General features: G+C 40.7%; 1 protein-coding gene across 2 annotated transcripts; it reads left to right on the forward strand.

Moving 5' to 3' along the window:
- Positions 1-904: 904 nt before the first annotated feature.
- Positions 905-27380, forward strand: mxi1 (max interactor 1, dimerization protein). Of its 2 annotated transcripts, none has more exons than XM_026303540.1 (6): positions 905-1241; positions 3737-3839; positions 8344-8373; positions 23419-23533; positions 24706-24904; positions 25704-27380. In XM_026303540.1, the coding sequence occupies exons 1-6, from the start codon at positions 1013-1015 to the stop codon at positions 25865-25867; spliced, it is 840 nt and encodes a 279-aa protein (XP_026159325.1). In that variant the 5' UTR covers positions 905-1012; the 3' UTR covers positions 25868-27380. The 2 variants fall into 2 exon arrangements, with proteins under 2 accessions (XP_026159325.1, XP_026159326.1); XM_026303541.1 differs by lacking the exon at positions 905-1241 and adding an exon at positions 2940-3445.

Here is a 27380-nt window from a genome sequence, read left to right on the forward strand (position 1 = left end):
CTCTTTGAAGTGGCTGAGGGGGGCTATCAGCGCTGAATACAAGCCCCTGCCTCGACATGTTCTGGTTCAAAACGCTCTCTGCTGTAGTGTAAAAACAGCTCAGCCAAAGGTCTACTGAGAATGGCAAGAACAAGGCTGAGGACCTGTCTCTGTTACCTGTATGCAGTTATTGAAGTTGATCTCACACTTCTCTTAAGGCTCATCTCAGGTCTGATGTCTCACAGTAGTAAAATATCAAAAAACACTACACTATACTCTACAACTGCAACTTCAACAACCTGTACTGTACAGAACTACTTTCTATCAGCCAGTAATAAAGGGTGTTGTGACTTTATACGAATGTAATTTCAGGTGTTTTATGATTCAAAATAAATATTTAGAATTCTTTCCACTCACACATGACACACCCTTTATTGTTAAAGTCTTTTTGCTTTCATTTTCTTTTACTGTGGCCCTGCATCACTTTCTGACACTACTGGGTATCATTATTTAGCATAATGCATCTAATATACCATATAGCCAATTTTAAAGTAACATTATTACATTTATTCATTGTTTTAAATTTACCGCTAAACATTTCTTATTTGTGCTTATACTAATGTGAATAGGTGATATGTATCGTTATTAGGCTGAATTGTACTTTAAAATTAGAAAGAAATCAAGCTCTTTGTTAGAATAACATAGTAATACATAATTACAATATAATGTTGACATGTGAATATGATTATTTATTCCTTGGTGCTCTGTTTTAGCCCACAGCCTTATAGCTCCTATGGACGGGCACAGGGACCATGAGAACTCCTCAGACAGAGGGGGGCCGGGCTCTCGTTTTCCCATGCACCACCATCTACTGACATTGGCCACTGCTCCACATTAAACACCCTGCATTCATAAAACAGAAAAAAAGAAAAGAGGAAGCATCTGACAAGAGCAGCGTCCACTGGTAGCTGCCTTGCTGTTTATTGCGCTCAGCACGTCGCCAGAACAGAAGTCACACAAACTTAAAGGAAAAATGGCCAAAAGTGAGAGGCAAAGAAGAAGTTTGAAGAGTGAGGAGTACTATTTTGATTCCGAGGCGTCTTTCTTGGATCAGCAAGATTTCGAGATGTCCAATTGCCCTTTCAGTGACGTCTTCAACTCCAAAGACTCCCACCTGGAGCAGATCAACACTTTTCTGAAAAACGTACAAGTTTTGCTGGAGGCTGCAAGGTTTCTTGAGAGCGCCGAGAGGAAGGACGGAAGTGAGTGTATTTGTGCTGCGTTTGATCCTTTTCATTTGCATCTGCATTTCAGGAAAACAAGACTTCATTGTCAACAGACTCAGACAACAAAGGGCTGAGTTTCACTAAGCACCACTGCCTGCTATACGCACAACCTCTGCCTGCGCACCAGACTAATACGATTCACTCACTGTAACTATGGGAGAGTATAAACAGCTTTTCTTGTTTTTGAGACTGTGTTTTTCCTGCATTATCTGCATGTTGTGCACTGTGCGTCGCTTTGCGCCTGCACAACTGTCAACCCAGGAATCTGTAATTTCCCCCTGCAGCATAGATAAAGCAGTATGACATAACGATTAGGTGTGTGTGGGTGTGCTTGTTGGCTACCACTCCGATATGATAAATCTGACCACATTGCAGCGCCCTCCAACTCAGTTTAGGATGATGTCATTGTTGCCTCCGCAGAGTCTCTCGGAAAAAAAAGCCGAAAACTTCGAGCTAAAATGCAGAGGAAACACCTGAATGGTGAATCGGACATTTATTCCACATAAATATGCCAGGTTGTTTAATTTGCTTGTTTGTGATTTCTACTCTATAACCAGTTATGCAGCTCGATATCGGCTGACTGCAGATGGCACGATCTCTACTGCAAGTAGAGCCTGACCTACATGTAATGTATTGGCAGATTATTTTTGGATATGCAGTATTAGAAATGACTTTATAAAATTCCGATTAACGATCTCCTCCTTTTTCTTAATAAATACTGATCGGAAGAGGCAGTAAAATAGGCTTTTTCCAACGCTGCGTTATGCGTCTGCGTTGTTATCGCGCAAAGAACCGAGCAGTATACGGGCCGATGCGAAAGTCCTTTGAGTAAAGTCACCTATTGTAATGCAACGTGGGAATTTCGCAGCAGCAGACATCAGCTGCTCCACAGCTCTCTCGCTCCTCTCGATTGTTTGCTTCCTGCTATTTGTGGGCGTGCCGCATGGATTCCACATGGCGCAAAGCTCCTCTGCGGTTGGTCAGGTGCGAGCTCTGCCCTCGACGCCTGTCAAAACCATCCGTCAATCAGGTGCACCCTCGGTCGCGACGTCACGTGTTGCTGGGCCTGGCTTCAGCCAGCAAATACACTCCCACGGTCTCAGTGAATCATGGGATTTGTATTTTTTCTGTTTTGGTGGAGTGAGGGCTATGAGGGGGGAATCATGACACACAATAAGTATTTGTATTTAATTAATAATTTATCAATAAGAGCTTCAGTTATTATTTTTATTTTGATAGCCTAAATGTGTTAAAATGGGCTTTTTGCTATTGCGAGACATAAACATGTCTGATACATTATCACTGTCATGTGAGCTGAACATAATCCGGAATATTTGAATATTTTCATTCATTAAACGTTGCCTCTATTGTCATCTGTAGCACCAATAGCCTTGATAAGATTTTACATCAACCACTATATCTTAACTCAATTTCTGTAAGTCTTTGGACTTTTATTGTCCAATTTATTTACCATTTTAACTGACATATACTGAACTACCATTATTACAGTTATATCATAAACTAATCACTCTATATATGACAGTAAATGCAGGTTAACTTGTCAAAAAGTACGAATACAGTGCAGCTTGAAAGTATTTCATAACTGCACCGAAAGACTAGGTTTCCCAGAATGCATAGCGTTTAGACCGGCCTCTCCTCCTCAAGGTTCCCGCCTCTCAGCTGTGCAGCTATAGGTAAACAAACAGGAGAGGAGAGGAAGCGAGCTGCAGCAGGCAGTTTGCTGGCACTGGGCTCCCTCGGGGAAATTTTATATGTTTTTTTAATCTGTTTTTGTAAAAATTTCATATCGTGTTCCATAGAAACATTAATAGTTTGATACACTGGTTTTGACATTTTCTAACAACGAAACTTGACAAGGATTGGTTTGAGCTTGCTAGCCTGGAAACACTGGATTTTTTTCCCTCTCCTTCCGACAAAAGCTGTTGATGAGCCAGTGAATACACAAGATAATAATACGGCGTTTTTAAGTACCAGTGTAGTAATAACCGATGTACCGTCTTCCCTTTATTAAAAAGCGCCCGGTACGAGCTAACGTTTAACGTCGAAGAGCTTAGCTAACAGTAACGGCAGCCAGCCTCGGGAAAGAATGACGGCTGTTCAGCTAATAAATATCCAGCGGTTATTGGAAGCTGCGGAATATCTAGAAAGGAGAGAAAGAGGTAATTATGTGTACACATATCTTCTTAAACTTAATACGAACACTTCTTAATAAATACTATTAACGTCCTACTCTTTTGACGACTTTAAAGATGCCTAACGTTAACGACAGATGACGTTTCAAGAAATGACTAAAAAGGGAAGTGTTGTCAGTAAATGTAATTTGATATATATATACACGCAATTACAAACGTGTTAAGTTGCCTCCATATTCTTCCCAACCTATTGTATTGAGAAAAAAGTGTCCAAACTCGCCCGTGGAATAGTGTTAACCCCAGATTTTCTTTCCACAGAGTGTGAACACGGATATGCTTCGACATTTCCGTCAGATCAGACCACAAACTACCAGAGGCAAAGAAAATTCCGAAATAAGAAGTTCAGCAGCAGCCACAATAGGTAGGAAACTGGTCTCTCGTGGTGGGATATTGTGTTAGCTGTTAGTAATGGATGTCAGTAAATGAAACTGTTTTTACATGTGATGCACTGGGGTGATGTCTGTGTTACAGGGAGCATGTGATCATACAGTCGCTGCCTTTTTTTTTAATCTGCAGAGTTTGCAAATTCAAGAGAAGGTGTTGGCAAACACTCGGGAAAGTGTTTTTCATTCATACGTGCACACATGAACGTCCACACCACTGTGTTGCCTGTTTGGGGGAGGGGGTAGCAGCAACAGCGAGCTTTTCATCAGCTGATTGTCAAACGGACTGCAGTGGCCGAGGTTAGGGATCCTGGTGAAAGTGACGGTTTAGATTGGTAAAGATCATTTATAATATTGTGCAGTCTTACAGCCATATATAAATAAAGCCATAATACGTTGTTTTATTTCAAATTGAGTAATTTATTTTAGGTTTAGATGGGAGTTATGCGTTTTTTCCCATACTAAATGTGGTCTACACTGTGGGGAAACATGGGTAGTTTAGTCTTTCCCTGAAGGGCTAGTATTGTTTTTAGACATCCAAAAGTGAATATGAAAAGTGGATTCCTCAAGACTAATAACATTTAAGGTAATTGGTCATTTGCAGTTTTATCATTACACATAACTATATAATATAAACAACATGCATGCATTTCTTGTTTGGATCATTTCACAGTTGTTGATCTGTGTTGTGGAACATACAGTGTTTCTTATAATCTTTTCTGCTATACAGCTTGATGGAGTTACCGCAAATATTTAGGACCGGAATGATTTCACTTATGCCAGAAATTTTCCTTCACTAGTAACAGAAGCAGGCAAGAATGTCTTAAGTTAAGACCCACTGGCATTGTGTTTTCTTTTGGCGCTAGGCTGCTTAGGTTAGTCTGTGCATTGACAGTCATACATCAAACGCAAGCCCCACTCACCTCTTTCTGAGTCTTTTAATATTAATGTAAAAACGGGCCACAAACAGGAACTGCTCATTAGTCATCATGAGCACAGAAAGGGGCCTAGTTCTGCATGGCAACAGTCATTATCAGATATACGTCTGAAACTGCATTCATAAAATGTCTAAAATGTCTATAAAATGTCTATAAGATTTGTGTACTACTGGTGAAATTTTAGAAGATGATGATGTTTAGATGATTCTACAGATTTATATAAATTAAATTACATAAGGACAATAAACTATCTGCAAAGCATGTTTGCCCTTAAGACAGATTCGAAGGGGAACCATTCTAGGACTAGAGAGGTGGAACTATGCAGGAGAAAACAGTTTGGGAAGAAGCACAGAGAAAAGAAATAATGTTTGGTGTTGGTCTTGTTCCCCACATAAACCTGTTCACTACTCACTCAGTGAGATAACACCATTTAGCATCTAACAATTTCGCAGCCTTATATTGTAGTGTGGTTTGTTTCAATCCCACTGGAGATGCACACGTTTCAGACCCAATAAAACAGCATTATTTGGATATCTCTGATTTTGTCAGGGTCGCAGATGTAGATCATGACTGTTTCATTAGTGGTCTACTTTTATTCAACAGGTGAAAAAAAACATCCTAAAATAGTCCAAGTTATGCGTCACTTTCACCACCTCACAATGTCAGATTACCCTGTCTACAGAAAATGGCATCACACATCAGCCATCTGAGAAAACCTCTACAATTCTTTCATCTTTATGTGTGTTCTTAACTACAGAACACAGTTTCATGATTGACCAACAGTGTTGGTGAATCTAAATGATAACATTGTACTTTACTAAAACATTGTCATGTTATTTTTTGTTTATTTCCTCTGATTACTTTGACGCAGTTCCAAAATTAGTATTAATGTGAGCTCTTAAAGATTATGATATGTTAATTGGAATAATTGCATTAACAGTACATTTCGTTTAAATAAAATATGTTTTCTGACACTGGCTTGCTACAGCTAGAACTGCCTTGTCAATAGCGTGTTAAGGCTTAAAGTGATGGACTTATCTGACCCTGTCCTCTCTTGCCTACTGTTAATAGGTCTGTTTTATCTCATTGACCCACTCTTTCTGTGCATTTACATGCACACACATGCATGCATGCCTACAAATAGAAGCATGCTGCAGTTGCGTGTGGCCTTGAGGTGGTTTAGAATCTGTATGACATTGTTATTGAGCTCCAGACAGACAGCTATCTGATACAGGAGGCAGGGGTTTGTAGCCATAAAAGCCTTGACTTAGATCAATCTTACTGGATAAGAAGTCACGCTAAAATGTAGAGTGCATGTGTTGTTTCGTGGTGGAAGGGCTTGGACCAGGGTGGAACACAGACAACCTGCCTTACCTTTGCCTTAAAATGGACTTCAGTTCTATAATTATATTTCTGCTAATTAATAACATTTTCACATAACTTTCTTTCTCACTGACTGTATTATCACCACCTTTTCAAAGTTTTACCTATCATCTTTTACACCTCAGGTGACACTCTGTCCTTTGATTTTCTGCAGTAGTTTTTAAAGTGCAGTTGTCTTTTTTCAAAACATTCGGTGCGCTGCTTAACATAGCAACAGTTGTAACTTTCCTGCAAAATGCAATTTTCATCATGCCTAAAGTGTCATAACCAGCAGAAAAACTTGACATTAATATACACCACATCGAATCACATTGTGGTTAAGAAACAAGCACAGTTTGGAAAAGATTACAAATTGGGATGAGAGTTACCAAGCAACATACACAAAGTGCAAGCTCAGTGATAACTGATGACGCAAGTAATGCACTCCAAAGTACTTATCTTCTGCAAAACTGACTCACAATGAGTTACAGAAATCAATGAGCCTACTGCCATTAAAAATAACTATAAAAATGTAAAAGCCTGCACTGAATACATGCCTATTATTCTTAATTTTCAAAATAAGGGAATAATTTTGGAACCATTAGTCAATTTTTTGGTTGGCTTTTATGCAAGTTGCTTAACAGAAAAGATCAAGCTGTCACAAACATCTGTGTAAGCACTTATGCTCTAACAGGGTTTGAGGAAATAGGGTTTGAGGAAATAGTCAGGGTCAATTCATATATGAGCTCTTTATTTGGCTGTAATAGCAGTTGTTCAACCTGGTCATAGACCATGTCATGTTAAGTAAATATACCGCCATAATTGATTGAACATATCCAGTCGTAGCACTGTTACAGCAAGAAGGTCCCAGGTTCGCAACTGGGCAGGGACCTTTCTGTGTGGAGTTTGCATGTTCTCCCCATGCATGTGTTTTTTCCAGGTACTCTGGTTTCCTCCCACAGTCCAAAAACATGTATGTCAGGTTGATTGGTGACTCTAAATTGCCCATAGGAGTGAGTGTGAGTGTGTGAGGTTGTTTGTCTCTATGTGGCCCTGTGATGGACTGGTGACCTGTCCAGGGTGGACCCCTGCCTTTCACCCAAAGAGAGCTGGGATAGGCTCCAGCAGATCCCTGTGACCCTAAATAGGTATATGTGGGTATAGATGATGGATGAATGGATAGATATCCAGTCTTGTATACTAAAGAACATAAGAAGTAAAGTATTCTAATGGTCACATGGTGTATTTATTGGTGTAAACTTAAAAAAATAATTTCCTCAGAAGCCAGGCTAATTCTTACCAACTGAACTGCAGCCTCTACCCTATCTTTTTTTAAATACATTGCTATCATTTTTCTGCATATTTCTTGCTTCCTTATCTACAAGATCGCACATTTTCAGCAAAACTCAGCATTATGAAAACAATAGATGAGGAAAGCATATTGCAGTATTGATATATCAATTTTGTGCATCCAACTCATAAGAAGTTGTGTCTATCGCTCCCCCATCACAACCCCTAAAAGCCATACCCCCTGAAGGAGGGTGGAATGCAGTTTGTGTGTGTGGATGAGGACTTGGCCATTTAAGTGTGACCAGGAGGGCATGTCTCCCTTCAGTATGTTGCCACACAAAGACACTCTTAGGGACTAGCTGATTCACTTTACATTATTAACAGAGCATTGAACCCTGGCTGCTGCATGCAGAGTTTGTGCATATGTGTGTGCATGCGCTCTCTCTCTCACACACACACACACACACACACACACACACACACATGAATGCACACATGCACAGACACAACCTTATGTTCAATGTGAACTTAAGTTCACATACACACATCCTCCTGGAGTTGTGATGTGCATTATTGAAGAGGAACCTGCATAATGCCACAGTGCATGCCCAGCTGTCAGGTTTATTGGTGTAAAAGCTCTAGTGCACTGGGCCTAGAGTTGTTCGCCTATGGGATTCATTAATAAATTCATAAATCAGATTCCACAAGCTCATTTACTGTGCCTCCCTCAGCCCCGGGTCGACAAGCTCAGAAACTTATGTTATTATTATATCTTTTTTCTCTAAGAGTGTAACTTGCCTTTTCAGGAGGAACTAATACTGTATGGTTCTTGTTGAATAAAACGTCTAGATTTGCTCTTTCCTTTGACAGCTTCTGTTTTCTGTCTTTGCAGGTCCACACATAATGAGCTGGAGAAGAATAGGTGAGTTGGCATTAAAATTTCAAAACACTTCACCTTTAAATAAGAGAGCACAGATTTCAGGGTGGATACACATCCTTCCCTGAGTGAATAAGTCCACCCTGTCCTACTTTCATTTTACCCCACAAGGATTAAACTCTTCAAGTAAGCGCTTCCTCTTCAACAGGTCCCTAAAACCAAAAATAAGGGGTGACTTACTTCTGTCCAGTTAAGGACACTCCCTCCTCTGCTGTCACCTCTCTCTTTCCTCAGGGTGCACCTATTATTTGCACCTTTTTAGAGTTATGAGACAGTTTGGTTACTGAGAGTTATATGCTTAGGCAAGGGCGCATGCCGGAAGATCAGGAACTAAAGTCAGTGCATGCTTTGATGTAAATATGTGGATCGGGTTGGGAAATAGTAATGGCAGCAAAGCTTTATATCAATACAAAATGTCTTTTCAGAGCCCTTTTAGCATGAGCATAGTTCTATACTTAGTTTTTTAAATCTGCATTCAAGATAGTATCTACAGTGAAAGAAATGTGGGGTATTCAGGGAGACCTTGGCATGGGATGGTTTGCCACCCTGTCTTCTGAAGACAGCCTTTCTTGGAATCCCTTATCAGATTGAATCCACCACCCACATAGGTTGCTTGCTGGTGTTTATTCTGTCTGACTTTGCAGGCCTCAGAAGTCAAACTGTAAAGAGTTTTCCTCAACACCATAAATAAGAGTGGTTAGACTTGCATGATTTATGGTAAATAGAGAAAGGCTTTCCTTCCATTTCATTATCTCCAAGGGTATGGGCACAATGAAAGGATGTGGGAGGCTGGATCCATTCAGTGTAATTACATATCACCTCGGCCCGTTATTTATTTATTTATTTATTTTTTCGTCATTTTCTTTGGCAGTCACTTCTAAAAGAATGGGAACATTGGAATGAGAGGCGTCCAGTGAGTTAAATATAGAAAAGAGTTGATGTGTCATCTTGGTGCTCATATGCAATTTCACACAAGGCCAGCTAGTCGGCTGACTGGCCTCTGCAGGTTTCAGCACCTAAGTAGGGTTACATTTTGTGCGTGTGTGTGTGTTTTCCACCCACACAAAAACATTTCAAAAACAAGGGGGCCAGCTCAGTTGTTTGTTCCTACAACACAATGTGAAGGCTGGTTTTGTCACTTCTTCCACATATCAGTTTCTGTGGCATTTAATAGCCTATAATCATTTCTGCCAGTCAGAGCAGACAATTGTAAACCCTGTCGATGAAAGCATAGAGGCAATTGGTTCTGACATGGTTCTAGATGGCGGCATAGCACTGAATTATAGCTACTGCAGAGTTATTAACCATTAGATAAATAAATTAATTAACAAGTAAAACAAAGCTTTGTGCAGGTAATGCAGCTAAATATACAGATACTACCAAGGTGATTTACCCACTGATATGTGTATTTGACAGCAGTAGTTTTGCATCAGGGTGTGGTTATTACTGTCATGTGAGCAACATCCTTTGAAACTTGCCTCTTCTCTGTACTCCCTTTCCTGGCACCACCTTGCTGTTCCATGCAGCCGTGCACAGTTGGCAGGGAACAGGCCGTCCTGTACTGCACTGTTGTACTACATCCAGTTACCGACACCCTGTTTTTCTCCACTTTTGTCTTTGTCTTCAGCTTCACAGAGTGAACGTGGTGCTGCTTTTAGTTGAACTATACAAGACATGCTTTAAATTTCCATTAGGAAAGAAAGATGGTAATAATTGAAATGGTAATCCTTCTTTTTAGAACTACACTTAAAGTCAAAATCATTTATAATCTCCCCCTTTTTGCCAGAAGTTAATCCAATTCCCTTTAAGCACATGCGCCATTCTAAGCTATATTTATCAGCCATAGTTGCTCTTTCAAGTGTGTCAGGCTTATACTATGACTTTACAACAGTAGCCGCAGCAGCAGCTTTCGTTCAATCTGAACAGACCTCTGAGTCTTGTAAATTGGAGACAGCTCATTTATGATCCAGCCTAACTGGGGCCTTTTTGTCCACATATATCAGCTATGTATATCTGCTGCCCGTGAGACAGTCTGCCTTGCATGGCTGCCACAGGTCTTGATAACCTCTGTGACGAGTAGACTTGTCGTGACAGCAGATACTACAGGACACGGATAAAAGGCACCGAAAGAGGGAAAAAAAAAAACACATTCCAGATGCTCACACTGTGCAGCGAGACCAGATAACGTGGGACTCTGCCGCTTTGATCATGTACCTTCTTAACAACCCTATTTTACTTCCACATGCCACCACTAAATTACAGCGCCTTAATAGGGTTTAACAGTAAAAGTCTTGTATACCACATGATGCAGTTTTGCAGCTTTGATCTTACAACCTTACAACCTAAAATACACACGTCAAATTATTTTTCTGTCAGTGCCCAGACAGTGGAAGCAATGTTAGCTTTTCTGCTTGAGCTTTTTATAAGGGCAGTTGGTAAACAGTGTGTGTTAAACACCTTTCTGTGTGTGCCTGTTAATCTTTTTCAAATATGCTCATAACAAATACCCCAGCTCAGGTTAGTTGTTGGTTGATCCTTGTTTGTTTTGCAGCTGATATGTTTTACAGTAAATGACTGAAGTATTCCATGGCTCAGAGTTGAATCTGTTTTTTTTATGTTGTTTTTTTTTTTAAATTAATTATTAATATTTTTTTCCTTTTGGGTGATAACCATGTTTATTGATAATCAAGACAACAGGCTTTTAGTCACTACAATAAATTACAAGGGTGACTTATCATTTACCCCTGCATCTCAACTCCTTTTTATTTTAATCAAGGCTAGGCTTGTAATACACATGGCAAATTATTTTTCTCAGTGCCCAGATAGTGGAAGCAATATTAGCTTTTCTGCTTGATTTTTCATAAGTGCGATTGGCAAACAGTGTGTGTTAAACACCTTTCTGTGTGTGCCTGTGGAATTTTAAAAAGGCTCTTAAGGTCGGTGCTCTGTTGTCCTTGGCTGGCATGTAAGGGGCATCCTTACGCTCTGCCTTCTTGTTTTGACTCCATGGTATGTGAACTGCTCATTTTCCATATGCTCTGTATTAGTGTGGGCTAACTTGACTGTCAGTGTTTTTATTTTTTTGTACACATGTCAAGTCCAGTTTTATTTATATAGCCAAATATGACAAATGACATATTTAAACCTGTCAGGACATACTGTATGGTCAGATTTTAGTCCTTTCTTGTCTTTGTTAACTTAAACATATCCTAGTGAATGTAAGTATTATTACTACAGGACTGTAATGAACAGGTTGTCCAGGCAAGAAGGTAAAACTCTCCACTGTATATAACTGGTGTAGGTGTCATGTTTTCTAAATGGTACATATCTCTGTTGTGATTTTAAATTTTCCTGTATTTCTACTCTTTCTAACCAGTGGGTTTTAAACTCATTGCTGTTGCTCGAGCCTTGGGGTTGAATGAGCAGTCAAACATGAATAGACTTGTCCATTTTCTTTGGATGTGCTGATTGTACTTGAAGAAAGCCATACTGCTTCACCGGTCTTTCTGTTGTCTGTCCGCCCAATGAGTGCTGCCTATTCTCAGGCTCTGCTGCAGGGCCTAAAACTGGGACCATTTGTTCTGACCAACGTGATGACTTGTAAGCTTTTCTTGGCTCAGAAAAGCAGCTTAAAGTACTTGACCTTTGGTCTGGTGAGCCCAGCTCCAACATACACACGTGCTGCGACCCCCCCTTCACCCCCCCCACATCAGGCCAACCGGTGCTAGTCCTTAATAGCCTAACGTGGATTTGGCTTAGCTAACAACAGTGTCAGAGGACAAGGAAGTAATTGACAGGCTGATGGGATGAGCAGAGAGATAGGTCAAACACACCTGACTAAGGGAAGCCTTGAGGAGCACGCAAGCCTGATCCACACTACCACTATGTCAGTTGGTGTACAGCGAGCATTTCCGCCCTGTAATTAACACAGTAAGACATGAGCCAGTATCAGGGTGAGATATTCACACCAGCCACTACAAACATTCAGGTCATGACAAATTATGGCTGTGGCTAGAAGACTGCCTCCTCTACCAACCAGTATGGCAGGTTCGCAAGTTTTACTAAGGAGGCCATATTCTGTTTTGGCCTCCTGTCAGTTTTGCACTGATTTGTATGTTTACATAACACTGACCTTGGAAATATGTTGCATTTATTGAACAAAACAATGAATTCTCCTTAAAATAAATAATATAAAATATATTCAATTGTATAAATAGCAGAATCGTAGCAAATCTTGCACATGTTTTTGATCCATGTGTGCTTCTTCAAATCCAAACTGTCACCAAACTGTTACCATCTTCACTCACACTGATTTTTAAACGCCACCAGATACCACATACATTTTGCCGACAGTATAGGGTGAGAGAGTTAGGGCTACAAAAATCGTATTATCAAAAATTTTGCAATTCTGTTAATATAAGCTCAGCACCTTGTGTGGATGTTTCTTGCAATAAAAGCTTCTTAGCAAATAGAAATGAGCTTGGCATTTGGCAGATTTTTATGAATTTTTCTTATTACCTGGAGAAGAATCAATACATTTCTCATTTATAATTCAATTATTTGAGAAGTACCTAATGAGACTGATACAAGAACTGCTGGCCTGTAAATGTATTCTGGCATCCCATCTGGCTTGTTGCCAGATGGTTTAAGACTGTAAAATCAGAGGTCACCATTGTTTTGCTTCACAACCTCAGAGTCCATCCCCACACAGGTGTTCTGCAGACAGGTGTAAAGAAAGCCCCACACAAGGGATTGAATTTTGGTACTTGAAAGTTCACCCATCACTCACATCTTGTCTTGCTCTGATCTTTGTCTCCTCTTATCTTGGCGCATTGTCGTGCCGTTATCCTGGAAAAGTACATCTGTGTGGCATTCTGAGGAAGGACAGTGTAACTCCAAATTAGGCTGTGCACATACGGGCTACTGAATAAGTTTACCCTGGGCTGTCTAACTTGGAGCTTTTTTAAAAATGTTGACTGAAATAGGAACATTTTCAAGGAAATCAGTGTGTTTGTAGATGTTCAGATTGATCACCTTAAAACAGGCACTGTATGTTCAGACTGTACGTCAATATTCTACAAAGTGTTCTGTTCCTCCCACACAGTTTGTTGTTCGACCTGTTCCATTTACAACATTGCGTTGGACTTGTGAATAAGCTCATTTTGGGCAAACTGGATGAGGCTGTGGTTGCATACTATTCCAGGAAGACTTGCTACTGTTTTCATATTCTTCTTGGAGCTGCTTGCCCTATCAGCAGCCAGGCTAACTTAATCTGTTTTATCTTAGGGAGAGAAAGGCAGAGATGGAGATAGAAAACGAAACGCTTGTTGAAGACACAAGACAGGCTAATTTAGGCTAAATCTGACGATGGCATCTATTTTTAGCCATACATCTGGGGAAAAAGGGGGAAACACCACTGCCCTCTGACCAATCATAGAGGTTAGCTATTCACCAATGAGAGCAATGAGAGAAGTCTCCACCCCTTACGCCCACGACTGCTACCTCACTTCCTTACTCATCATCAAACCATACAGTGAACGTCATTACTTGCCATTTCTGTGCTAAGAACTAAAGTCTAACCTCAGTTGAATGACCTATGTGCTGACATGTTAGTGACTTGGCAAGATGAGTTAGTGAGTTTAACACTGAGTGTGTATGTCCACCGGTGTTATTTAACACATGAATGTGTATTTGCACATTAAAGGTTTTTGTAGAATATTTGGATTACCACCTATTGTATATATTAAAATGTCCACAGCTGTAAATAGGAAGTGGTCTGTCAAGACAAAATCCTCCCCCACCCTACTCTGGCTCCAGAGACAACATCTGGCTGGATCTCCCTGGATTTACATCAGGCCCGTTTTAGAAGCAAGGCGATATTGGTGTTTTAATCCCAAGCTTCTGCCTTTAGTCTTTGAGTCACTGAGGGCTAAAGGGGAAAGTGAAGGCGAATGACATTGTGTGCTATTGTGCGTGTTCGGACAGTAGGAAGTATGAAAAGAGAATTGAAGTGATAGGATAGGATATCCCGGTGATATATGGGTTAAAGACACAGATGAGGGGATTGCATCTATAACACTTTTAGTCAGGTGTTGCTTGTCACCTTTCCACTATCAAAGTTAAAACTAAAATGCCTCTCCAAGAGATGATGCACCGGTGAATTAGCATGTGACCGCTTTTAGTAGATTTTATGCACAGATGATGATGATGGGATTATTATACAGTGCACCTGCACCTAAAGGCATGCTTCTCCCCTCCATTGCTCTTCCATTCTGTTCCACTAACAGCCTTCTCCTCTCTCTCACTCTGTTTCTATGGCCATTCATTTTGTTAACGCCATCGCTTTGTTTCTGCCCTTTTTTTTGTTCTTTCTCTTTCGTCCATCCGTTGTCAGTGAAGCAGATTAAAAGCCAGTGTGCACGTGTGAACTAATCCATGTGTTAGTGGTGGGTTTCAGCCCCAGAGTCTCTCAGCCCTGCCACACAGCGAGCGCATCCCCCCTTTTCCTACTCTACTCCAGTGAACTCTGCACGTGTATGTGTGTTTGAGCATGTGCTTATGTGTGTGGCTGCTTGAAGAGGAAAAATTGCTGCACTGTTCTCACCTGCTTTTTGTTCTCCTCTTTTTCTTCTTTATCCCGTCTTTCAACCAAACAACCGCTGCACTGTTGCAACACATCATGGCGGATGGCATTTGTGGTTTGGAGCATATTCAGGGGTGACAGAAACTTTGGGCTGCCCAGAAACTAACTACGGATCACTTTATTTACCACTTGTGACCTTGAGATTGGTTGAGCAGGGGTGTGGTCGGTTCCTGTGAGTCCGTATTGATGTTTGAACTTGCATTTGCATTTTACAGTGAGATTTCCTGACATTTCGAATTACACGCTCTCTCTTCCACACACTGTATCTCTTTTTTGGGATTGAGGTCACAACTGTCTGAATTCTCAGAAAAATCAAAGTCCTGTTCCCACCCACTCACACTGCATTTTCAGGCCCTATACGTTTCTTTTTTGGTCTTTGCCATCTAACCAGAATATGGGTCATCCTTTGGCAGTGTCCATGGATTTCAGAGACTGAAATTGTTTAGTTCCTTATGAAAGAAAGCAGTTGAGAGTGAGGTGAGCATTCCATTTGTGAACTTAAAATTAGCAGAGTATATTTTAGCCATTTACTATTGCTAAATCAGTGGACCTCCAGACAGACTGGCTCTCGCTTGTGCCCATGGCTAGTTTCTGGGCAGATTACACCATCAGAACACTTCCCTTCCTCCTCCCCTCTATATCTCTCACCCTCTCTATGTCGCCCTGTCTCTCTCTGCATCTATCCCATCTGTCCGTGTTTCATAAAGTAGATGATGGAAGCATCAGTATATCAGGAAAAAAAACTGTTGCTGTTGGGACCAGAATTGCTCTAATCTTGTGTACACACACAAGATTAGCATGTGCATGTAAAAAACGTGGACTGATGCTGCAGCAGTGAATGAATTAGAATATAACAGACTAGCCACAATGTACAGCTCTCACATTTGTCTTTCGTCACCTCAGTAACAAAGATGTTATTTAAAATCCTAAAGTCCCATTGGTTTCAAGATTTAGTGGTGGATATAAGATGAGTTCTGTCAAAATATAAATTGCCAACAAAAAGTTTTACACTGAAACTTAGAATAATGATGATCTTTCCACACCACCCAGACCTATTAAACATATAGGCTTAAGCTTGTGTGTGCCTGCATTTGTCATTTCCTGAAACTGCCACTTATAGCTCAGATAATAAAGCTGTAGTTAGAACACATAGTGTTCAGCTGGGCTGGTGGCTCTTTGGTGACTGTTCCAGCAGTCATCGTAGTCAGTGATAATTAAAAAAAACCTATTCAGTCAGGAGCCATTATCTGTATGTGTAAACATGTGACCTTGACTGCTACTCAGCAGCAATCATGTGAAAGAGCCACCCCCCTGAGAGAATGATAAAAACACATAAGGGCCATAAAAAACTGGGAATCCTAAAAAGGATGCAGATGTCCATGTGCATGAGCTACAGTATATAGGGAACAATACATTTCAGGTTTACTTACACTCTTAATTCAATTGAAAAATAAGCCAAATGGTGCTGCTTCATTTTACTGTATTTCATTGTCAGCGAAATGAAATCAACTGAAAACACTGATCTAAGGTGTCAAATAAAAGGTGTTTTTGAACTACTAAACAAATGAAAATGTAATTTTTAGCTATGTATAGCTCTCCTGGGCATTTTGAATTTATTTTGGATTCAACATTGGTTTCTACAGTCACTGCAAACCGTCACAGGGAACAAATGTATGGGCTGACTTGTGGGTTGAGCCCTGTCCATGTATATTGCATGTCACCATCTGCAGTATGGATTAGTGTGCCACATGTTGTTTCACTATGTATGATCTGGGAGAAGGAAGCTTACATGTGATTTTCCTTTGTGACTGGTCTGGACCATTTAAAATCCAGCATCTTACACTTGCTATTTTTAACCATAAAACAATGGATTTGGAATGTTTTGGAAAATAATGGTCAAAGGACAGACAGCAGAACATCTGTGCCTTTCTGTGTTTGATTTAATTGCCATCTTCCATAGTGAGATAATTTGCTATTGATATGATGTAGCACTCAATGGACAGGGCTCAGTCTACTCTAAATGAGGCTTTGCATTACAAAACACTCTAATTACTCCAATGATGTTTGACTGTGAATCATGATGTGCCTTAAATGAGCCCCGACATTGTAGAAGGAGGAAAGGCAGAAGTGGAACAATAGAACTCCCTCATAAAGTCAAGTTCCTGTTTTTTTTTCTTTGAGGTCCTGTGCAATAGTGTCTTAATTTCCTTTTGTATGTCAATCTGGGAGATTTATCATTTATACGGTCATTGGTGATCTGTAATTAGTATAATAACTGGGTGAAGGGTCAGATTTGTCCTCCCTCTGCACGTATTAGATGTAGGTCAAATCAGGAGTGTGTGTATGTGGTAAATGGGTTTGACAGAGCAGGGGATTTGCCAAAGAGAAGTGTATTGACTGATATCTGGCCTGGAAATCCTAGCCTCCCCTTTAAGAGCACATCCCGTAATTATGTCAGACATCTTAGATGGCCTGGGAAGTTATCCATTATTTACATATTCACAAATTTGGAATCTAGGGCAACCATATTTTTCCTCCATTGCTCAAGATTTTGCTGGACTTTGGATGAAAAATAACCAGCAATCCAGGTTGCTCATGAAAAGAAGAAAAGAATACCAATCTGTCTGTGTTCCTCCTCAGGCAGAAGTGTTGTTTCATTGCTAATTATTCACACTATGCTATTTATTATTACTCACACACTTTTTTGCTGCTCACCAACCTTTCCTCTCAATACCCACTGCTCACAAGAAATGTCAGGCCTCATGTTTATATTAATGCTAGCGGGATTTTTAGATTTTTAGATATCTCCCTATTTGTATGTATAGCCATTAAGTACTTTCTTAAATTACCTTCAAAGTAAGTTACTTTACTCAGTTTATCACATTAAAAGATAAGAGTCTGTATTGGTATTTTCACAATACTAAGGAGTTGTTGAAAATATTTTCAAGACACAGTGATGGCTACTCCTGTCATCTGGATGATGTTAGAATTACAGCTTGTTGCTATCTTTACTCTTGTTTTACATAACGCCGACAAAAATTTAAAGGGTATTTGTGTGCCTCACAGTAGTTTTCAGGAAGTACAGTACAGAATGTGTGTCCTTCAGTGCCCATCCAAAGGCACATATGTTTGTGTTTGTGTGTGCATAGATAGATGTTACAAGGATAAGAGAGGTTGTTGTTCACTGTGCTGACAAGAGATGTACATATGATGTGTGTAGGTTCTGTAAGAGCTGTGGTGGGCAGCTCTCCCATACTAAGAGGGAGCACTTCAAAGTGTTTCTTTAAAAAGGACTCTGGTTGAATCACATTGCAGGCAGTGTGATGCATTCCAACAAGTGAAACAGCTACAGGGAGATGGAGAGCAATCCTGACATGGCAACCGAATTGTTCCAATGTAAATATATATCTATTTAATCATCATTTCAATTGTTTAAGTACTTTGCCATGTTTTTCACCCTTACAAACAAGGCAGCGCTGTGTATTTGACTCAGTTGAAGTTAACAAAGGAGTGTGCACATGACTTATGAGAAGAATCTCTGGGAAGAGAGACCAGGGTGGACGAGGAGGAAAGGTGTGGTGCAGTGACCCAGGCCTGGCTGGCTGCTCACTGACATGTCAAAGCCAAAAGGCAGAGCTGCCTGCCTGCACACCCATCTGGGGCCCATCAGGAACACATGCCATAGGAGCACACACTCACACACTGAACTCACAAACATGAAAGAGACACACATACATACACGCTCACTGGTAGAGTGGAAGTGCCGCATTGTCTCAGGAGGAAAGGGGAAGGCTGACTGTGTCAGTGGTGAGCCTGCAAAGCTTGAGTGTGGGATACAACATGGAGGTCTATTTATGGATATGTTGGAGGATTTCAGACCAATTTAACATGTTTGGTTTTCTTTTCCTTTTTACAAATACTTATGATGGACCAGAAAGAATCTCTTACATATGCTTCCATGAGTTGTCTAAAGAGGTGATGATTCAGCAGCAGTTAAGATGAACAGCAGGAGGGTGTGCTTCTAATTTTCAGGAGAGCTGAAGATAGCACATGCAACATACAAATTATGATGTTGTACTATAGTGGGAAAAAAAAAATTCATGATAGAACAATGACAGTATATTTAGCAGTATATATGGTGTATAGAAGACACATGAAAATAATTTGACTATCTTAATAAACAAAGGAAATGTAAAAGCTCCTGTTACAACTTTTGAATGTTCACTCTGAGTTTCAGATGATAGATCAGCAGCAGCTTTAGATATGTTTTTTCTTTCAATTGCCAGTTAGACATAAATTGATCTGTATTAAGACTCAAGTCCACAGAAGCTCAGACTGAAGGATTTTCAAAAGCAGTTGTTTGGTAAAGTACATATAAAAAAAACAACCAAATGAAACACGTTTGCTTACAATCCCAGGAATCTTCCTGTGCTGAATACAAGGAAAGACGAGACGTTTTTTCATACTTTGCCTTATTGTCAGGGTGGGATTTGATATCCCTGCTGCGCATGACAGCTTAGAGCACAGGTCCTGGTAGCAACTGGCCATGTGTTATGTAATCCACCACAGATGGAGATTTCCCATTCAGGCACCCTGCAGCTTGCAGTGCAATTGATTTAACATTGGAAATAAAAAGTGGAGAGCAATAGTCTTCACTACCATTAAGGATATCTTCATTTATTTTTGTATATATTTCTTTTCATTTATATTTGTTGATCTTTTGTCTTTTTCAACCGTTAGCTATTAAATCTGTTGCCATGTGTAGTAACACTTATTCAGGTTTTCTGTGATTTTGTTGTTTGCTTGTGTTGTGAATCATTTTTTAAATTTTTTGTTTCGGGAAATTTCTTTATATCTGAGCTTGATGTGTATCAGTAACAAAATTATGCTTTTGTGTTCCTATATCTGTCACCTGGACTTACTTATTGTCCTGTGCACCTGCACTAATATCGCAACATGATATTTAAAATATGTTGTTTAATTTGTATCAGCTTGGCTACAATTGCCAATTCTAAGCCCTGGTGTGAGTGATGCTACATCAGCCACACTAAAGCACCCATGTGACAGTACCTTTGACCCTGTGATGTTACATCTTTTTTATATAAGTTTACTTAACCTTAGCAGATGAGGACATGAAGTTATTGGGCTGCACAGGAGTAGGCTTTGCTATGTGTGTAATGTGGCTACAAGAGGACGGAGAGAAAAAGAGATTCTGGCTGCAGCACATTGGTATTTGTAGGCTCTATTGGAAGCTGCAAATGCCTTAAACTCCTTGTCTGTGACTCTACCTGAGAAACAAGCCTTCTCATGGTTTAGGCACCATTTTTTGGAGGCATCAGCAGTGGCATTTAGCTAATGACATTTAACCCCATCACTGAAATAGCAGTTTGGTGGTACAAGCTAACATGATAAGTCTGTCTGCACCTTTATTTTAAGTTGCTTGCAGCATTGTGGATCTGCATGTGTCTCTCCAAAAAATGATTTCTTCAACTCTGCTGAAAGTTACAGGTTGACCTTTCATTAGCAGTTCAATGCGATGGTCATGAGTTGCGCAATAGTACACATCATTCCTTTGTCACTCTCTCGAATGCCTTTTGGGGCTTCTTTGTATTCTGTAGTTTTCATGATGTTCCACAGTAGAGCACGGCATGCTCCCAGAGATTAGGACAAATGACATGCAAAGCATCTCGCATGTCTGTCTATCAATAAGCACAGAAAGAGTGTTTAAGTGTTGCCAGCCAGTAGTGTGTGTTTCTATTAGAGAACACACAGAACATAAGGTAACTACTGTGAAAAGGACAAAACCAGGACAGAGAGCGCTAAAAGAAGTGACAGCATGGCAGACTTCTCATCATAATCATAATCATCACCACCATCATCATCCTGTGGGTGTGGAAGGGTGTTGATTCAGCAGCCTGACGAGTGACACCTCACACCGTACTGACTAATAAGCATGTTCTAAGTACTAAGACCCATAATGGGATACTCTGGTCATGGCCACTGCACTCTTTGCAGTCAGTGTACCCCCGCTTCTCCTGTGGATTCATCTTGTTACCGGCAAGGTGGAAGAACAGCAGGGCTTGTTGTAAGTGGGGGTTATCTTAGGTTGTTCTCTGAGATGGCTGTTTTAATCTTAATTTCTAGAAAACATGACAAATTGCTGTAAAATGCACTTGACGCTTAGTTTCCTCATAATCAAGTAACAATCAGTGTAAGAATTGCAGTGTAAACGATATGGGCAGAGTTATAATCACAGACAGAAATATTCAGTCATGTTCTCCCCTATGTGGCATGTCCTCGACATCTCCATGGTGGAGCTAAATGTCCCTTCCAGGCTGCTGTGAAGGAGTACAATGTGATTAATTGTCAGCTGATATTTGCTTGTGTGTGTATGGTAGGAGGGGTGTGGTGGGGAGACTGCAGGACAAAGATGGTGATGTTTGTATACAGATGAGGCAAACACAGAAAGGAACTTCACAGTTAAAGAGCAGAAAGATGACCCGAGAGACTGATAGTCATGCAAACTATCTAGACTAAAATGTGTGCCTTGTGACTTCTCAAGTAAAGACTGAAACAGGGCCTCCTCTTTCACTTTTCAGACATGCAGGACTCGTCTTATTCACGTACTCAAACATACTGTACTGGTGTAATAGCTTGCTCTCCTCTGATGTTCTTAACCATCCAGCACCATCCAAGCATAGTTTAACCTCGCCTCCACAGACACTCTCTCTCTCTCACACACACACAAACACACACGCACACACACACACACACACACACACACACACACATACAAACACACACAGATATACTCCAGCCAGCACTCACATGTCTCCACCAGTCTTAAAGCAGCAGAGCATAGCAGAGAGCAGTCTAGCCCAACCACCTGGTCCCCTGGGCTTATCTCCTTCAGGCTCCCCCAGAGATAGTTCCTGAGTCTGGGTCGCTCCGCTGAGTCTACTGACTCTTAATGTCTCACCACTGTTCCCTTCAGGCTAGCTGAAAGGGCAGCTCCTGCTAATGGAGAGCTGATTGTGTTATGGCCACAATTATCTCTCTTTACCTCTCAACCCAGGGCCATTAGCAGGATAGATAGTACCCAGGGTCTGTCTCCAGTCACAGAAAAAAGGACTGTCAGGATGATGGAGCGTAACCACCGAGCATAGTCCAGGAAATGCCATTGCACCTTTCTGCTATGCACCCCTACCTCCCCCCACCAGTTGAAACATGTTGATCATAATGTAGACAAGAAGGGTAACTAAAGCTGGAATACCACCAGAGTAACAAGTATCGTCTCGAGGTTTGCGCAAGACATGAATCATCTGTAACCTGCTGTGTTGTTAAACTATATGCTACATGAGACAGGTCTATAGATTGTGGAGTCTCAGAAAGCAAGAATACAACTGTGTCTTATTGAGCCTACATCTAAAGGTGGCACAATACTGCTCATGTTTGGAGAAAAATCCACCAATAAATGCATTTAAGTGGTAGAACAGTTGTAAATCTGTTGCTTTTGCTTGAGGTGGGTATAAAGAAGTGGCTTGACATCTGTTTTTAGTCAGTTATCTGTGCATAAGATAATGTGTATTACCATTATCTGATTTAAACCGCATTTTGGGGTTAACTTTCCTTTTAAGAACCTTCTGGCATTTGGCAGGCTGCAGCAAACTTGGTTGTAACTAGACTGTACTGTCTAAATGTGCACACAAGCTGGAGAAGTCTAGTCAGGAAAAGTGAATGACTAAAAACTTTGCTTTTGAGCAGGACACTTACCATATTTTCCGGACTATAAGTCACACTTTTTTATCCCTCTGGTTTGTCGTATGACTTATACAGCAAAGCTATTTATATGTGTATATGTACAGTAATTTTGTCAAGTAGTCGCTAGTGTTACATGGCGCTCTTGGCTTAAATAAAAATAAGTAGAAAAAGTAAAAACATTTATATTATGTTCATGCTAAACTCTTAACTCCTGGTGTAACACAAATGAAAGAGCTATACTGCAGATCTCAAGCTGCAGGTAATAAAGTGTGAATGAATGAATTTCATAATGCATTTATGGTTGTTGTCATGTCTAGCCTATGTTCTCCATAGGCTAATTTAGACTAATTATTATTAGTAATAATAATAATTACTAATTATTATTAGTAATTATAATAATTGTTCAGAAATGCGACTTATACACCGCAGAGACTTACACATGTTTTTTTCTGTTCTACAAGGCTGTTTTTGCTAAAAGTGACTTGTACTCTGGTGCAACTTATAGTCCAGAAAATACAGTAACTACCAAGTTGTAAAGCAATTAATATTTCACCATGCAGGCCTTAATCCTGCCCTGCTGTCTACTGTCACTCATCTAATCTTTCTTCTCCATGCTTTCTTTGCAGACGAGCTCACCTACGGCTGTGTCTTGAGAGGTTGAAGGCCCTCATACCCCTGGGACCTGACTGCAACCGCCACACCACTCTGGGCCTGCTCAACAAAGCCAAAGCACACATAAAGGTAAGGATGACACTGACCACTATAGCAGGCCCTGGCTAAGGCCCTGAACTTAGCTCCCTGGTCCAACTAAGTTCTACTGAAATCACTGGGTGCGTGCGTGCATGCGTGTGTGCGTGATTGAGTGAGTGATTTTTACCTTATGAATGTGTAAGTAGCGTAATAGAATAAGTCCAATGAAGGGGGCCTCTGAGTTGTGGTGTACCTGCAATGGAAGGATGGTTTTGTAGATGAGTTATTTGAAGTGGAAGAGATGAAAAGACCTTATTTTTCTGTGGTTACATGATATTCTGAATGTCCTCGTAATTGTAAAATAATGTTGTGACAAATTGTGCGGATGTTTAAATGTAATATATTATGGATTTGAACTACCTCCAAATTGTACTCAGTATACAGCTGGTCAATGGGAATCATTGTCCTGCCTAACAATCTGGTTTTGATGAGCGTTTAACACGTTAAGACATCCAACTTCATGCTTTCCCATCCACTTTAAAAACAGGCATGTGACTGCCTGAGATTGAGCAGTCTTCATGTGAAAAGCCCGGTGTGCATTCATGCAACAGAATGGAGAAGCATAAAGCTGATGTTGTTGTGCCCCTACCCACTACACACTGCTGCCATCACTGCTCTGCACTTGTGCTGCTGTCAACTTGAGTCTCTCCATCGCTTATTGATGGCCTATTGTTTTGGTCTGTCACTGGGAGTTACACTTGTCCCTGTCAGTGACCATGACATAAGGCTTCAGAGGTTAGAGTACAACATGGCTGTATCAGCCGTGGCCCTCACTGATACTGTAATGACATAAGGCGTAAACAGGCAGCAAATAAAGAAACTGACATGGTGTAAACAAGGCAGGTAAGGGAAATCACTTAGGGTTTCAGGGCTGACAGAAGAAAGGTCTAAGTGGACACGGCAAGTTTATTGGTCGAAAGCTAAAACAGATGCTGCCAAATGTTCATTTTGTGGTGCTGTGATTCTGATCTGACAGCTTTTCGTTATGAAAGGAATTTGCTCAAGGTGCCTTCCCATCTCTGCACCAGTGCACTATTCTTTAGTCATTTTGTTTGGTTTTGCTCTCCTCTTACTCACCTACATTTTATCAGCAGATTCTAATGTTGCCTCAGTCACAGATATGCATAATCAACCTTTTCACCCTTTCATTCTACCCTGACCAGAAACTTGAAGAGGTGGACAGGAAAAGCCAGTACCAGCTGGAGTCTCTGGAGCGCGAGCAGAGGCACCTCCAGCGCCAGCTGGAGCTGCTCAGGGGAGGAAGTGGTGCTGTAGCCCAGACCAGCCTGGCAGAGGGGGAAAGGATACGCATGGACAGTGTGGGCTCCACCCTCTGTTCCGACCGCTCTGACTCTGACCAAGGTGAGAGAGGCCACAATCTTAAAGCAGGATATTAATTTAGTGACTACAAGACTGTTAAACCCTCCAGCTGCTCTCTGGCTAATTTAAGTGAGGTGTTGCTGAAAATAATCAGCACAGATTACCTGGAGAGTACATTTAAAACATTTCCTGAAGGGATTTGAAGTCAACTTTGAAGGCGCTAACAGCTACAGCTCATTAATTTATATCATACTAAACCTGGATTTCCTATGTCAAAATTAACCATGTTAAATTAATATATTTACATTTGCATTTATTTTTACAGAGTACCACTATACATTCTGTAGCTTTTGAAATATACTGTTGTGTAATAATTGTTCCTCTATTATTTAAATATTTTCTGTTTCAGTTCTCGCTTCAGTATTGTCAACAATGAATTTATCCTGTTAACCAACATTGAGCATGTGGCAAAAAAACAAAAAAATAGTTGCTGAAAATAGTCCCAAAAATACACAATATGCTCCTTTCATGAGTAACATTTTTAAATGTAAGTGTATATTTGTACTTAAGTATGTACGTATTTACATGTTCGTCACAACAAATGGGCTTGGCAACAACTGCACAAACAGGGTAGAGAACTGGACTCTTGGTCCAAGAAAAATATTAAATGTTGGACCACCCCTCACTATCCTGAAACCACTCTCTTTTCCTCTGCTCCAAATGTCTTATGGTGCAAATACACTGTGTAGAATCTGTTTTTTAGTCGCAAGTCACAATGAAATTCTTTGTTTTCTCTGTCCCTCCATGCTCTCTCTGTCCATCTCTGCATCCCCGGCTGCAGAGGAGATTGAGGTGGACGTGGAAAGCACAGAGTTCTCCCATGGAGAGCTGGACAGTGTGAGCACGGCCAGCACCAGCGACCTGGACGACCACAGCAGCCTGCAGAGCATGGCCAGCGATGAGGGCTACTCCTCCTGCAGTGTCAAACTTGCCTTCTCCTCTTAGAGCCCCACAGCACCACTCCCTCCCTGCCCCCCTTCCTGCCAAACACACCTGCCCTCCCGTCTGTTTATCCATCCAGCCATGCCTACGTACATACACGCACCCAGTCACATCGAACAGCGGTCACACCCCAACTCAAGCCCCTCTCGGCAGAACCTCCCACCCTCCACTCCGTATGTTTTCATTGCACCCACCACTCCTGTCTCCTGTGCTACTGAAACCAGTATTGAAGGACCTCCAGTGAGAGCTCTCCCACCCAGACCAACACAAGGACCCAAACACAGTGATATGAGACAGCTAATTGGCTTTAATCTTCTATTAAAGAAACATCAGAGACTTGGTTGATATAAAAAATATACATGGCATTAAATGTTAAGCCCACACAAATGAATGATTTTTTTCCCCTTATTTCCTTGATCCAGTTTCTGAATGTTTTTAAAGATACATACCCCTAATTTAATCCAAAATGCACTTAAATTCGTATAATATGGAATTAATTCAGAGTTTCTGCTCAGGGTTTTTCCTGTGGGCGTGTGTGTTTGTGTTGAGCTGATACTGTGTCCCCCATCTAAACTGTCTGGGCCTGATTGCAGGGGAGCACATCTAATCTGGACTTCAGTGAACACTGTGGGTGAACTTTGCCATATCATGGCCCTGAAAAATGTCCCTCCAAAAAAATGACTTCTTTTTTTTTTTTTCATGACCTCTGCTCAACATTGCAGAAGCTTGGATACTCAAATTGGTGCTATTGTGAAACAAACCACCGGGGAAGTAGATCAGATCCACCACCCTAAGCTTTTAAAGCAAACACAGTGTGTCTGCCATGAGTGTTTCCAGCCAAGCTTGGAGGAAAACAACCACAAAAAAAAAAAAAATGGAGGAAAACAAAAACATTCCTGTTGAATGTGGGTGCTCATTGTGTTTTCAAAGAGTGGAAATTCTAACTCGTGTGTGTTTTTTTTGTTTTTTTCCCCTCTACAAGCAGCTACAATGAGCTATCCTGCACTTGCCGACTTTAGAGCTGTAAACAGAAACAGCACAAACCATGAAGTAAAAAAAAAACAAAAATAAAAACAACAGCAACAAAAATGTCCAAACAACTTTGGAGTAAATGTCCATCCTCTTTCCAGCAGTAACAAGCAATAACCCTTTCAGCCATCTCGTCAGTCTGAACTCCCTAAAGACACGTTTGTGAGGCCGTTCAAAAAAATAAAGACAAATTTCTTTCTTTCTTTTTTTTTTTTGTACATACAGATAGCTTAATAAATTAAGCTACAAAAGGTAGAGCTCATGGATAGAACTGTTGTTGTTTGGCTTGTGTTTATTGTGCATTTTAAAATTAATTTTTGGAAAGATTACGTCCTCCTCAGAGTGGCAGTGGATGTGGCCTAGGCACTATTTACTTTGTTCACTTTTGCTTGTGGAAACATTTGAAAGTTTTTGAAAGTCATTGTTTTGCTCGCACGAGAAGAAGTTCTTCAATGTGATTAAAGCGACAGAAAGCTTCCCAAAAAAA

This window comes from Mastacembelus armatus, chromosome 1 (genome assembly GCF_900324485.2).
Source record: "Mastacembelus armatus chromosome 1, fMasArm1.2, whole genome shotgun sequence".
NCBI lineage: Eukaryota > Metazoa > Chordata > Actinopteri > Synbranchiformes > Mastacembelidae > Mastacembelus > Mastacembelus armatus.